General features: G+C 44.2%; 1 protein-coding gene across 7 annotated transcripts in view; it reads right to left on the reverse strand.

Moving 5' to 3' along the window:
• LOC124009865 (rho GTPase-activating protein 29-like) overlaps nt 1-15,772 on the reverse strand; it is a 98,066-nt gene that overhangs the window by 22,158 nt on the left and 60,136 nt on the right. For all 7 annotated transcript variants that reach the window (XM_046322082.1, XM_046322077.1, XM_046322076.1 and 4 more), the window contains 4 exons: nt 11,765-11,902; nt 11,372-11,544; nt 7,469-7,629; nt 5,739-5,870 (listed from right to left, as the gene is read on the reverse strand). In XM_046322082.1, coding sequence (XP_046178038.1) covers nt 5,739-5,870; nt 7,469-7,629; nt 11,372-11,544; nt 11,765-11,902 — 604 coding nt within the window. The remainder of the gene's footprint in view (nt 1-5,738; nt 5,871-7,468; nt 7,630-11,371; nt 11,545-11,764; nt 11,903-15,772) is intronic.

The raw sequence follows: 15,772 nt of genomic DNA on the forward strand, positions 1-15,772 counted from the left end.
GTCCCAGCGTTGAAGCACCTGTACAGACCTCGCCTTCTGGATGGTAGCGGGGTGAACAGGCAGTGGCTCGGGTGGTTGATGTCCTTGATGATCTTCTTGACCTTCCTGTGACATCGGGTGGTGTAGGTGTCCTGGAGGGCAGGTAGTTTGCCCCCAGTGATGCGTTATGAAGACCGTACCACCCTCTGGAGAATCTTGTGGTTGTGGGCGGAGCAGTTGCCGTACCAGGCTGTGATACAGAACGACAGCATGCTCTCGACTGTGCATCTGTAAATGTTAGTCAGGGTTTTGGGTGACAAGCCAAATTTCTTCAGCCTCCTGAGATTGAAGAGGCCCTGCTGCGCCTTCTTCACGACGCTGTCTGTGTGGGTGGACCATTTCAGTTTGTCGTTGATGTGTACAACGAGGAACTTAAAACTTTCCACCTTCTCCACTGCTGTTCCGTCGATGTGGATAGAGAGGTGCTCCCTCTGCTGTTTCCTGAAGTCCACGATCATCTCCTTTGTTTTGTTGATGTTGAGTGAGAGAGTTAGGGTTCCAGCCACCGCACTCTGAGTGCCCTCATCTCCTCCCTGTAGGCCATCTCGTCATTGTTGGTAATCAAGCCCACTACTGTTGTGTCATCTGCAAACTTGATGATTGAGTTGCACTTCATGATGACAGAAGTGACTGCTACGGGCGATTTAGTCATTTAGTTCAGTTATCTTTGCCTTCTTGGGTACAGGAACAATGGTGGCCGTCTTGAAGCATGTGGGGACAGCAGACTGGGATAGGGATTGATTGAATATGTCCGTAAACACACCAGCCAGCTGGTCTGCACATGCTCTGAGGACGCGGCTTGGGATGCCATCTGGGCCAGCAGCCTTGCGAGGGTTAACACGTTCAAATGTTTTACTCACATCAGTCACGGAGAAGGAGAGGCGCAATCCTTGTTAGCGGGCCACGATGGTGGCACTGTATTATCCTCAAAGCGGGCAAAGAAGGTTTTTAGTCTGTAATTTGCAGCAACGATCTGGGGAATAGTTACAGGGTAGAGGAGGGGGATGAATGAGACAATTGTAAACTGGGGATTATTAGGTGACCGTGAAAGTTTGAGGGCCAGATTGGGAATTTAGCCAGGACACCGGGGTTAACACCCCTACACTTACGATAAGTGCCCTGTGATCTTTAATGACCTCAGAGAGTCAGGACACCGGGGTTAACACCCCTACTCTTACGATAAGTGCCATGTGATCTTTAATGACCTCAGAGAGTCAGGACACCCGATTAACGTCCCGTCCGAAAGACGGCACCCTACACAGGGCAGTGTCCCCAATCACTGCCCTGGGGCATTTGGATATTGTTTTAGACCAGAGGAAATAGTGCCTCCTACAGGCCCTCCAACACCACCTCCAGCAGCATCTGGTCTCCCATCCAGGAACTGACCAGGACCAATGTTACAATCTCTGATGTCTCTCTGAAAGACAACCCTTGCTCGAATTTCGTCTACCTTGTTGTCAAGAGACTGGACATTGGCGAGTAGTATACTGGGGAGCGGCGGACGATGTGCACATCTAAGGAGCCTGACCAGAAGGCCGCTCCGTCTGTCCCTTCTGCAGCGCCATTGTTTTGGGACGGCTTCTGGGATTAGATCCATTGTCCTGGGTGGTGGTTCGAACAGAGAATCCACTTCGGGAAATAAAAAAACAAATCCACTTCGGGAAAGTTGACGTTGCTCTTATATCCAATAGTTCTTCCCGGCTGTATCCAATAGTTCTTCCTGGTTTATATCCAATAGTTCTTCCTGGTTTATATCCAATAGTTCTTCCTGGTTTATATCCAATAGTTCTTCCTGGTTTATATCCAATAGTTCTTCCCGGCTGTATCCAATAGTTCTTCCTGGTTTATATCCAATAGTTCTTCCCGGCTGTATCCAATAGTTCTTCCTGGTTTATATCCAATAGTTCTTCCCGGCTGTATCCAATAGTTCTTCCTGGTTTATATCCAATAGTTCTTCCCGGCTGTATCCAATAGTTCTTCCCGGCTGTATCCAATAGTTCTTCCTGGTTTATATCCAATAGTTCTTCCCGGCTGTATCCAATAGTTCTTCCTGGTTTATATCCAATAGTTCTTCCTGGTTTATATCCAATAGTTCTTCCCGGCTGTATCCAATAGTTCTTCCTGGTTTATATCCAATAGTTCTTCCTGGTTTATATCCAATAGTTCTTCCTGGTTTATATCCAATAGTTCTTCCCGGGCTGTATCCAATAGTTCTTCCTGGTTTATATCCAATAGTTCTTCCTGGTTTATATCCAATAGTTCTTCCTGGTTTATATCCAATAGTTCTTCCTGGCTGTATGTAATAAGACTTACGATTTCCTGGGGTAACAATGTAATAAATAATAAAAATTTAAAAAAAGAAATACTGCGAAGTTTCCTAAGGACTCGAAACGAGGCGACCATCTCTGTAGGTGCCACCTTGCACTTCTGTATTTGATATGTATATATACACTGTATTATGGTGCCAAAACACAGCCCTACCTATAAATAGGGCCTGGAGTTTTGGTCAGCAGAAACTCTTGGGCCCTACTGATAAGGCCAGTGCTGGGCTGTGTCATGTTCCCTTACCTGGTGTTGTGTTGGTTCATGTTCTTATCTGGTGTTGTGTTGGTTCATGTTCTTATCTGGTGTTGGTTCATGTTCTTATCTGGTGTTGTGTTGGTTCATGTTCTTATCTGGTGTTGGTTCACGTTCTTATCTGGTGTTGGTTCATGTTCTTACCTAGTGTTGTGTTGGTTCATGTTCTTATCTGGTGTTGGTTCACGTTCTTATCTAGTGTTGTGTTGGTTCATGTTCTTATCTAGTGTTGTGTTGGTTCATGTTCTTATCTGGTGTTGGTTCACGTTCTTATCTAGTGTTGTGTTGGTTCATGTTCTTATCTGGTGTTGTGTTGGTTCATGTTCTTATCTAGTGTTGTGTTGGTTCATGTTCTTATCTAGTGTTGTGTTGGTTCATGTTCTTATCTAGTGTTGTGTTGGTTCATGTTCTTATCTGGTGTTGTGTTGGTTCATGTTCTTATCTGGTGTTGGTTCATGTTCTTACCTGGTGTTGTGTTGGTTCATGTTCTTATCTGGTGTTGGTTCATGTTCTTACCTGGTGTTGTGTTGGTTCATGTTCTTATCTAGTGTTGTGTTGGTTCATGTTCTTATCTAGTGTTGGTTCATGTTCTTATCTGGTGTTGGTTCATGTTCTTACCTGGTGTTGGTTCATGTTCTTACCTAGTGTTGTATTGGTTCATGTTCTTATCTGGTGTTGTGTTGGTTCGTGTTCTTACCTAGTGTTGTATTGGTTCATGTTCTTATCTGGTGTTGTGTTGGTTCATGTTCTTATCTAGTGTTGTGTTGGTTCATGTTCTTATCTGGTGTTGTGTTGGTTCATGTTCTTATCTGGTGTTGTGTTGGTTCATGTTCTTATCTAGTGTTGTGTTGGTTCATGTTCTTATCTGGTGTTGTGTTGGTTCATGTTCTTATCTAGTGTTGTGTTGGTTCATGTTCTTATCTAGTGTTGTGTTGGTTCATGTTCTTATCTGGTGTTGTGTTGGTTAATGTTCTTATCTGGTGTTGGTTCATGTTCTTATCTGGTGTTGTGTTGGTTCATGTTCTTATCTGGTGTTGTGTTGGTTCATGTTCTTATCTGGTGTTGTATTGGTGTTGTGTTGGTTCATGTTTTTACCTGGTGTTGTATTGGTATTGGTTCATGTTCTTATCTAGTGTTGTGTTGGATCATGTTCTTATCTGGTGTTGTGTTGGTTCATGTTCTTATCTAGTGTTGTGTTGGTTCATGTTCTTATCTGGTGTTGTGTTGGTTAATGTTCTTATCTGGTGTTGGTTCATGTTCTTATCTGGTGTTGGTTCATGTTCTTACCTGGTGTTGTGTTGGTTAATGTTCTTATCTAGTGTTGTATTGGTTCACGTTCTTATCTGGTGTTGTATTGGTTAATGTTCTTATCTAGTGTTGTGTTGGTTCATGTTCTTATCTAGTGTTGTTTTGGTTCATGTTCTTATCTGGTGTTGGTTCATGTTCTTATCTGGTGTTGGTTCATGTTCTTATCTGGTGTTGGTTCATGTTCTTACCTAGTGTTGTATTGGTTCATGTTCTTATCTGGTGTTGGTTCATGTTCTTATCTGGTGTTGTGTTGGTTCATGTTCTTATCTGGTGTTGGTTCATGTTCTTACCTGGTGTTGTGTTGGTTAATGTTCTTATCTAGTGTTGTATTGGTTCATGTTCTTATCTGGTGTTGTGTTGGTTCATGTTCTTATCTGGTGTTGTGTTGGTTCATGTTCTTATCTGGTGTTGTGTTGGTTAATGTTCTTATCTAGTGTTGTATTGGTTCATGTTCTTATCTGGTGTTGTGTTGGTTAATGTTCTTATCTGGTGTTGGTTCATGTTCTTATCTAGTGTTGTGTTGGTTCATGTTCTTATCTGGTGTTGTGTTGGTTAATGTTCTTATCTGGTGTTGGTTCATGTTCTTATCTAGTGTTGTGTTGGTTCATGTTCTTATCTGGTGTTGTGTTGGTTAATGTTCTTACCTGGTGTTGTATTGGTTCATGTTCTTATCTAGTGTTGTGTTGGTTAATGTTCTTACCTGGTGTTGGTTCATGTTCTTATCTGGTGTTGTGTTGGTTAATGTTTTTACCTAGTGTTGTGTTGGTTAATGTTCTTACCTGGTGTTGGTTCATGTTCTTATCTAGTGTTGTGTTGGTTCATGTTCTTATCTGGTGTTGTGTTGGTTAATGTTCTTACCTGGTGTTGTATTGGTTCATGTTCTTATCTAGTGTTGTGTTGGTTCATGTTCTTATCTGGTGTTGTGTTGGTTAATGTTCTTATCTGGTGTTGGTTCATGTTCTTATCTAGTGTTGTGTTGGTTCATGTTCTTATCTGGTGTTGTGTTGGTTCATGTTCTTATCTGGTGTTGGTTCATGTTCTTATCTGGTGTTGTATTGGTTCATGTTCTTATCTGGTGTTGTGTTGGTTCATGTTCTTATCTAGTGTTGTGTTGGTTCATGTTCTTATCTAGTGTTGTGTTGGTTCATGTTCTTATCTGGTGTTGTATTGGTTCATGTTCTTATCTGGTGTTGTGTTGGTTCATGTTCTTATCTGGTGTTGTGTTGGTTCATGTTCTTATCTGGTGTTGTGTTGGTTAATGTTCTTATCTGGTGTTGGTTCATGTTCTTATCTGGTGTTGTGTTGGTTCATGTTCTTATCTGGTGTTGTGTTGGTTCATGTTCTTACCTAGTGTTGTGTTGGTTCATGTTTTTACCTAGTGTTGTGTTGGTTCATGTTCTTATCTGGTGTTGTGTTGGTTAATGTTCTTACCTGGTGTTGTATTGGTTCATGTTCTTATCTAGTGTTGTGTTGGTTCATGTTCTTATCTGGTGTTGTGTTGGTTCATGTTCTTATCTGGTGTTGGTTCATGTTCTTATCTGGTGTTGTGTTGGTTCATGTTCTTATCTGGTGTTGGTTCATGTTCTTATCTGGTGTAGTATTGGTTCATGTTCTTATCTGGTGTTGTATTGGTTCATGTTCTTATCTGGTGTAGTATTGGTTCATGTTCTTATCTGGTGTTGTATTGGTTCATGTTCTTATCTGGTGTTGGTTCATGTTCTTATCTAGTGTTGTATTGGTGTTGTATTGGTATTGGTTCATGTTCTTACCTGGTGTAGTATTGGTGTTGTATTGGTATTGGTTCATGTTTTTACCTGGGCTCGCTGTGGGGGAGTCCATGGATTGTGACTCACTGCTGCCGCCAGCACTCTCTGAGTCACTACACATCCCCCTGTCCTGGACACTTGATGCCCAGGCTCTCAACGGGCCCTGTCCCCCTCTCAGACCTGGAGGAGAGAGAACCGAGACGAGAGACGAGAGGGGAGGAAAGAGAGAAGCGATAGGAGAGAAAGAGAAAGAGAGAGATAGGTATTAGCAATATGGTAATTGGCCATCAGGTTCTCTAAGATACAAATATTTTGCATCATGGTTCTCCCCAAAGAATGTAAGAGATGCGCTGAGACACTTAAAAAAAATATGTTTTGCTCTAGATTACAGGAAATGCCCCCTCCCCAGCCAGTCAGCAGCACCTCCTTGTTAAAACATCCTGGCGAGAACCCTGTGTATCATAACATTTCTTGTGTGTACGGGTTCATTTGGATTTGGCCAATCAGAGTCATGGACAGTTTACGCCCTAATCTTACTTGTCACATGCTTTGTAAACAACAGGTGTAGACGAACAGTAAAAAGCTTACTAACGGGCGCTTCCAAACAAGCAGAGAGAAAAACAAATGTTATAATAGCCCTATCCTCACCTGACCTGCTCCGGGACAACTGTCTGGCTACAGCATACCAACTGTCTGGCTACAGCATACCAACTGTCTGGCTACAGCATACCAACTGTCTGGCTACAGTATACCAACTCTCTGGCTACAGCATACCAACTGTCTACAGCATACCAACTGTCTGGCTACAGTATACCTACTGTCTGGCTACAGTATACCAACTGTCTGGCTACAGCATACCAACTGTCTGGCTACAGCATACCAACTGTCTGGCTACAGCATACCAACTGTCTGGCTACAGTATACCAACTCTCTGGCTACAGCATACCAACTGGCTACAGCATACCAACTGTCTGGCTACAGTATACCAACTGTCTGGCTACAGCATACCAACTGTCTGGCTACAGCATACCAACTGTCTGGCTACAGCATACCAACTGTCTGGCTACAGCATACCAACTGTCTGGCTACAGTATACCAACTGTCTGGCTACAGCATACCAACTATCTGGCTACAGCATACCAACTATCTGGCTACAGTATACCAACTGTCTGGCTACAGTATACCAACTGTCTGGCTACAGTATACCAACTGTCTGGCTACAGTATACCAACTATCTGGCTACAGTATACCAACTGTCTGGCTACAGTATACCAACTGTCTACAGCATACCAACTGTCTGGCTACAGCATACCAACTGTCTGGCTACAGCATACCAACTGTCTGGCTACAGCATACCAACTGTCTGGCTACAGTATACCAACTGTCTGGCTACAGCATACCAACTGTCTGGCTACAGCATACCAACTGTCTGGCTACAGTATACCAACTGTCTGGCTACAGTATACCAACTGTCTGGCTACAGTATATCAACTGTCTGGCTACAGTATACCAACTGTCTGGCTACAGCATACCAACTGTCTGGCTACAGTATACCAACTGTCTGGCAACAGCATACCAACTGTCTGGCTACAGTATACCAACTGTCTGGCTAGTAGTTTTGTTTACTACTATTGTCTCTGTCTCTGTACCTTGTATTGTGTTGGGTAGTGGTAGAGGTACCGTACCTTGTGTTGGGTAGTGGTAGAGGTACTGTACCTTGTGTTGGGTAGTGGTAGAGGTACTGTACCTTGTGTTGGGTGGTGGTAGTGGTACTGTACCTTGTGTGTCCGTGGTGCTGTTGGACCTTTCTCCAGGTCGTGACCCCAGAGGACTATCCACCTCGTCGCCACTCAGGACGTCACCGGAGATGAGGGACACCTGGGACAGGTTACTATGGGAACTGGTGCTTCCCGTTGAACGCTTGTTGAACACAGAAAACCTGGAGGGGCATACAGACTGTTAAATATTAACTTGGAGGGGCAAGTTTAACCCACCCAAGGTCAATGGCCGTGCCCCCACTGATATCAAATCAAATCAAATTAGCATAATAAGAAAGTTCCCATAAACACGTGTCAGTTTAAGGTAGAGATACAGTATCTGTTTTTTTTTTTGTTGCATTGAATGTGTTTCTATCCACCAAAATACGCTTTTGTCACACTTTAGCATCTGCGGTGAAACATTTGTTTGTCAGACCAAATCTGTCTTCTCACAAAATCGCCAGGTCGCGTTCAAAATGGTTTGACCTGCTTTACGAACCCTTGGGACTCGTCTGAAGTCGATACAGCCCCATCTGCCAACTTCTGTCTGTCGTGTCCAAACAGTTTGAGACTCTTTCCCCCTAGGACGCCCGCAGGCCTCCCAGCAGCATAATGACATCACAATACCCCATAATGACGTCACAATACCCCATAATGACATCACAATACCCCATAATGACATCACAATACCCCATAATGACGTCTCAATACCCCACAATGACGTCACAATACCCCACAATGACGTCACAATACCCCACAATGACGTCACAATACCCCATAATGACGTCACAATACCCCATAATGACATCACAATACCCCATAATGACGTCACAATACCCCATAATGACATCACAATACCCCATAATGACATCACAATACCCCATAATGACGTCTCAATACCCCACAATGACGTCACAATACCCCACAATGACGTCACAATACCCCACAATGACAAAGCGATAACAGGTTTTTTAGACATTTTTGCAAACATATTAAAAATAAAACAGAAATACCTCATTTACAGGGCCTCCCGAGTGGAGCCGCGGTCTAAGGCACTGCATCGCAGTGCTATAAGCGTCCCTATAAGCGTCCCTTTAAACCCGGGTTCCCAGGTTGTGTCGCAGCCGGCCGCCCACCGGCACACAATTGGCCCAGTGTTATCCGGGTTAGGGGAAGGAATGTTCTAGTCCCATCGTGCTCTAGAGACCCCTGTGGCAGGCCGGTGTTTCCTTCCTTCCCCCTGTCCTTTGTGCGGCTGGATTCCTGGTTAAAGCGAGCAGTGTGTAAAAAAAGCAGTGCTAGGCAAGGCCGTGTTTCACAGGAAGCATTGGCTCTCGACCGTCGACTCTCCCGAGTCCGTATGGGAGTTGCAGAGACGGGACAAGGGTTGTCATTTAGGCAGGTTACCTCTGTGTTCTTGGGCACAGGGACTATGGTGGTCTGCTTGAAACATGTTGGTATTACAGACTCGGACAGGGAGAGGTTGAAAATGTCAGTGAAGACACCTGCCAGTTGGTCAACGCATGCTAAGAGAATACATCCTGGTAATCCGTCTCGCCCTGCGGCCTTGTGAATGTTGACCTGTTTAAAGGTCTTACTCACATCGGCTATGGAGAGTGGGATCACACAGTTGTCCGGAACAGCTGGTGCTCTCATGCATGGTTCAGTAATAGTTTTCAAGCCCTGCCACATCCGACGAGCGTCAGAGCCAGTGTAGCCTGTTTGATGGTTCGTCTGAGGGCATAGCAGGATTTCTTATAAGCATCAGGGTTAGAGTCCAACTTCTTGAAAGCGGCTGCTCTACCCTTTAGATCAGTGTGTCCTGTAGTTTAGCATCTGCTTCATCTGACCATTTAAAAAAAAAAAGACAGGGTACTTCCTGCTTTAGTTGTTGCAAATTCTGAGGCTGGTAACTATAATGAATTTATCCTCTGCAACAGAGATATTATTATTATTATATTATTATATAGATAACTTTGGGTCTTCCATTCCTGTGGCGGTCCTCATGAGAGCCAGTTTCATCACATCTTGATGGTTTTAGCAACTGCACTTGAAGAAACATTCAAAGTTCTTGAAATTTTCCATATTGACTGACCTTCATGTCTTAAAGTAATGATGGACTGTTGTTTCTCTTTGCTTATTTGAGATGTTCTTCCCATAATATGGACTATCTTGGTCTTTTACCAAATAGGACTCTCTTCTGTATACCACCCCTACCTTGTCACAACACAACTGATTGGCTCAAACGCATTAAGAAGGAAAGAAATTCCATAAATGTACTTTTAAGACGGCACACCTGTTAATTGAAATACATTCCAGGTGACTACCTCATGAAGCTGGTTGAGAGAATGCCAAGAGTGTGCAAAGCAGTCATCAAGGCAAAGGGTGGCTATTTGAAGAATCTCAAATATAAAATATATTTGAATTTGTTTAACACTTTTTGGGGGGTTACTACATGATTACAGTTGACGTCTTCACTATTATTCTACAATGTAGAAAATAGTAAAAACGAAGAAAAAAAACCTTGAATTGAAGGTGTTCTAAAACTTTTGACCGGTAGTGGACATACATTGATTAAATCACTCAAGTAGAGCGCTGAACTTTTTGAGCTAGTTCAAAAACGCTGAGCCAGAATCCCACACTCAATCTAGCTACATTCAGTGCTCTCCACAGTCATTTCCTCAGGAAGGGCTCGAATTCAACTCTCTCCCTACTACTCTCTCTCTCCCTTACTCTCTCTCCCTACTACTCTCTCTCTCTCTCCCTACTCGCTCTCCCTCCTACTCTCTCTCTCCCTTACTCTCTCTCTCTACTACTCTCTCTACTACTCTCTCTCTCTCCCTAACTCACTCACTCTCCCTAACTCACTCACTCTCCCTAACTCACTCACTCTCCCTACTCTCTCTCCCTCCCTTACTCTCTCCCCCTCCCTTACACTCTCTCCTTACTCTATCTCTCCCTTACTCTCTCTCTCTCCCTAACTCACTCACTCTCCCTAACTCACTCACTCTCCCTACTCTCTCTCCCTCCCTTACTCTCTCCCCCTCCCTTACACTCACTCTCTCCTTACTCTCTCTCCCTTACTCTCTCTCCCTTACTCTCTCTCCCTTACTCTCTCTCCCTTACTCTCTCCCCCTCCCTTACACTCTCTCCCTTACTCTCTCTCCCTTACTCTCTCTCCCTTACTCTCTCTCCCTTACTCTCTCTCCCTTACTCTCTCTCCCTTACTCTCTCTCCCTTACTCTCTCTCCCTTACTCTCTCTCCCTTACTCTCTCTCCCTTACTCTCTCTCCCTTACTCTCTCTCCCTTACTCTCTCTCTCTCCCTCTGTCCTTCTCCCCCAAACCCCTCACACCCCTTCTATCTCTCTCTGTCTCTCTGTCTCATAGTGTTACTCTTTGTGAGAAGTCAGTACTACTGTACACGGACAGTAACAGAACATGGAAGACATTTATGAGGCGCCAGTCTGAAACTGTTTTCATTTTCTCTCCGTTTCTCTGTTTGTGAAACTGTAATGAAACAGCTGGTTAAACGTTAGGACTTGACGGCAGCGTAGCCTAGTGGTTAGAGCGTTGGACTAGTAACCGGAAGGTTGCGAGTTCAAACCCCCGAGCTGACAAGGTACAAATCTGTCGTTCTGCCCCTGAACAGGCAGTTTACCCACGGTTCCTAGGCCGTCATTGAAAATAAGAATATGTTCTTTCTTAACTGACTTGCCTGGTTAAATAAAGGTAAAAAATAACTAAATAAATACATAAAAAATATGCCCCTATGACTTGTGTTATTCACTCTCAGTGAACCTTGACGTAGGACTTGTAAGTCCCCCAAAATATCTAAATGGAGCACAAATCTATATTTAGTGTACTGGCGAGGTCTTTCCAATGCCATTTGAGACGAAGCCTAAGTGAGTATAAGTCGACTAACCGTTCATCAACGGAGAAGGACTCCATGTGTATCTGATCTTTGGGAAGATTTCTGACAAACTCGGCATATCTCTGTCCAGGCTCGTACATCTTCGCGTTTTCACACAGGGCCTGGTAGTGGCCGGGTAGAGACACGGTCTGGGCCTGCTGCAGCTGGAGCCAGTTGACTGTCACCTGGAGAAAAGAGGGAGGGAGAAAGTTAGGATGCTTTCAAATAGGATTTACGGCATTTTGCCTCTTAAAAAAAAAAAAAAAAAAAACATTGGACAATGTTTATATAGGACACCCTTATATATATATACAAACCCATTTTTATCACATTCAATCACATAAACTCTGGAGCTATACTCATGTCAAGCCTGGCTCCTGATACTCTGAAGAGACTATAACTTACAGCTTTGAGTGTGAGGTCACACTGAGTCACCAGTTCTCTGATCTGAGTGAGGATGTCTGTCTTGGTGCTGGCCAGCTCTGCCCTCCTGGCCCCTGCATCAGTTACACACACTCTGTACTGGTCTCTGGCATCCTCAGCCTGAGATAGAGAGAGAGAGGGGAATTAACAGACTATGTACTGGTCTCTGGCATCCTCAGCCTGAGATAGAGAGAGCGAGAGCGAGAGCGAGAGCGAGAGAGAGAGAGAGGGGAATTAACAGACTCTGTACTGGTCTCTGGCATCCTCAGCCTGAGATAGAGAGAGAGGGGGGAGGGGAATAACAGGCTCTGTACTAGTAGAGAGAGGACTGCACAACGCATCACCGGGGGCAAACTACCTGCCCTCCAGGACACCTACACCACCCGTTGTTACAGGAAGGCCATAAAGATCATCAAGGACATCAACCACCCGAACCACTGCCTGTTCACCCCGCTATCATCCAGAAGGCGAGGTCAGTACAGGTGCATCAAAGCTGGGACCGAGAGACTGAAAAACAGCTTCTATCTCAAGGCCATCAGACTGTTAAACAGCCACCACTAACATTGAGTGGCTGCTGCCAACACACTGTCATTGACACTGACCCAACTCCAGCCATTTTAATAGTGGGAATTGATGGGAAATGATGTAAATATATCACTAGCCACTTTAAACAATGCTACCTTATATAATGTTACTTACCCTACATTATTCATCTCATATGCATATGTATATACTGTACTCTACATCATCGACTGCATCCTTATGTAATACATGTATCACTAGCCACTTTAACTATGCCACTTTGTTTACTTTGTCTACACACTCATCTCATATGTATATACTGTACTCGATACCATCTACTGTATGCTGCTCTGTACCATCACTCATTCATATATCCTTATGTACATATTCCTTATCCCCTTACACTGTATATAAGACAGTAGTTTTGGAATTGTTAGTTAGATTACTTGTTGGTTATCACTGCATTGTCGGAACTAGAAGCATAAGCATTTCGCTACACTCGCATTTAACATCTGCTAACCATGTGTATGTGACAAATAAAATTTGATTTGATTTGATTTGAAGGGGGGGGGGGATAATAGGCTCTGTACTAGTAGAGAGAGGGGGTGAGGAATGGCATAACCTGTTATTATCTGAATGAGTGGATCTATCTACCTTTTCAATTCTTTCAGAACTACACAAGAGCCTTGGGGGCCTTCTAACAGGCTAGTTATCAGCCGCACAGGGGTATAGAGATCAGTAACACAGGAATATAGAGATCAGTAACACAGGAATATAGAGATCAGTAACACAGGAATATAGAGATCAGTAACACAGGAATATAGAGATCAGTAACACAGGAATATAGAGATCAGTAGCACAGGAATATAGAGATCAGTAACACAGGAATATAGAGATCAGTAGCACAGGAATATAGAGATCAGTAGCACAGGAATATAGAGATCAGTAACACAGGAATATAGAGATCAGTAACACAGGAATATAGAGATCAGTAACACAGGGGTAGAGAGATCAGTAACACAGGGGTAGAGAGATCAGTAACACAGGGGTATAGAGATCAGTAACACAGGGGGTATAGAGATCAGTAACACATGAATATAGAGATCAGTAACACAGGGGGTATAGAGATCAGTAACACATGAATATAGAGATCAGTAACACAGGGGGTATAGAGATCAGTAACACAGGGGGAATGGAGATCAGTAACCCAGGGGATATAGAGATCAGTAACACAGGGGATATAGAGATCAGTAACACAGGGGTATAGAGATCAGTAACACAGGGGTATAGAGATCAGTAACACAGGGGGTAGAGATCAGTAACACAGGGGTAGAGAGATCAGTAACACAGGAATATAGAGATCAGTAACACAGGGGTATAGAGATCAGTAACACAGGAAAATAGAGATCAGTAACACAGGGGTATAGAGATCAGTAACACAGGGGTATAGAGATCAGCAACACAGGAATATAGAGATCAGTAACACAGGAATATAGAGATCAGTAACACAGGGGGTATAGAGATCAGTAACACAGGGGTATAGAGATCAGCAACACAGGAATATAGAGATCAGTAACACAGGGGGTATAGAGATCAGTAACACAGGGGGTATAGAGATCAGTAACACCGGGGGTATAGAGATAAGTAACACAGGGGTAGAGAGATAAGTAACACAGGGGTAGAGAGATCAGTAACACAGGGGTAGAGAGATCAGTAACACAGGGGTATAGAGATTAGTAACACAGGGGTATAGAGATCAGTAACACAGGAATATAGAGGTCAGTAACATAGGGGGTAGAGATCAATAACACAGGGGGTATAGAGATAAGTAACACAGGGGTAGAGAGATAAGTAACACAGGGGTAGAGAGATCAGTAACACAGGGGTAGAGAGATCAGTAACACAGGGGTATAGAGATTAGTAACACAGGGGTATAGAGATCAGTAACACAGGAATATAGAGGTCAGTAACATAGGGGGTAGAGATCAATAACACAGGGGATATAGAGATCAGTAACACAGGGGATAGAGATCAGCAGGAACGTGCTTATAGGAGTCAGGGCATCCCCTACGTCAAAAATATCAACGCAAAATGCAACCATTTTAAAGATGTTACAACTCATATAAATAAATAAATACATCTTTTATAAATTCAAGAGAAATGAATATGCTTGTTTTTTTACCCCCGTTTTCTCCCCAATTTTGTGGGGATTGGTAGTTACAGTCTTGTCCCATCGCTGCAACTCCCTTATGGACTCGGGAGAGAAGAAGGTCGAGAGCCGCACGTCCTCCGAAACACGACCTAACCGCACTGCTTCCCGACACACTGCTCGATTAGCCCGGGAGGAAAACACCGTACACCTGGCGACCGTGTCAGCGTGAACGGACGCGCCACAGAAGTCACTAGAGTGCGATGGGACGAGGATATCTCGGCCTGCCAAACCCTCTACTAACCCGGACGACGCTGGGCCAATTGTGCGCCGCCTCATGGATTTCCCAGTCAAGGCCAGCTTTGACACAGCCTGGGATCGAACCCGGATCTGTAGTGCTGCCTCAAGCACTGCGATGCAGTGCCTTAGACCGTTGTGCCGCTCGGGAGGCAAATTGATTTAAACAAACAATTGGTCCCCCAAAAAATGCAGACCTCCGTTGAACTTCAAAATCCCGATGTGGCCCTTGATCCAAAAAGTGTGCACAACCTAATCTATGGATTCCACATGACTGGGAATACAGATCTGCATCTGTTGGTCACAGATACCTTTAATAAAGAGGTAGGGGTTTGGATCAGAACCAGTCAGTATCTGGTGTGACCATTTGTCTCATGCAGCATCTCCTCCACATAGAGTTGATCAGGCTGTTGATTGTGGCCTGTGGAATGTTGTCTCACTCCTCTTCAATGGCTGTGCGAATTTGTTGGATATTGGCGGGAACTGGAACACGCTGTCATACACGTCGATCCAGAGCATCCCAAACATGCTCAATGGATGACATGTCTGGTGAGTATGCAGGCCATGGAAGAACTGGGACATTTACAGCTTCCAGGAATTGTGTCCAGATCCTTGTGACATGGGGCTGTGATGGTGGTGGGTGAAGGGCACAACAATGGGCCTCATGGTTTCGTCACTGAATGCCATTGAAATTGCCATCGATAAAATTACATTGTGTTTGTTGTCCGTAGCTTATGCCTGCACCATACCATATCCCCACCGCCACCATGCGGTGCTCTGTTCACAACATTGACATCAGCAAACCGCTCGCCCACACGATGCCGTACGCGCTGTCTGCCATCTGCCCGGTACAGTAGAATCCAGGATTCATCCCTAAAGAGGCCAATTCTCCAGCTTGCCAGTGGCCATCGAAGGTGAGCATTTGCCCACTGAAGTCGGGTTTTGATGCCGACCTGCAGTCAGTTGAGTCAAGACCCTGGTGAGGATGATGAGCATGCGGATGATCTTCCCTGAGACGGTTT

The sequence above is a fragment of the Oncorhynchus gorbuscha genome, linkage group LG22 (assembly GCF_021184085.1).
Source record: "Oncorhynchus gorbuscha isolate QuinsamMale2020 ecotype Even-year linkage group LG22, OgorEven_v1.0, whole genome shotgun sequence".
NCBI classification, from domain to species: domain Eukaryota; kingdom Metazoa; phylum Chordata; class Actinopteri; order Salmoniformes; family Salmonidae; genus Oncorhynchus; species Oncorhynchus gorbuscha.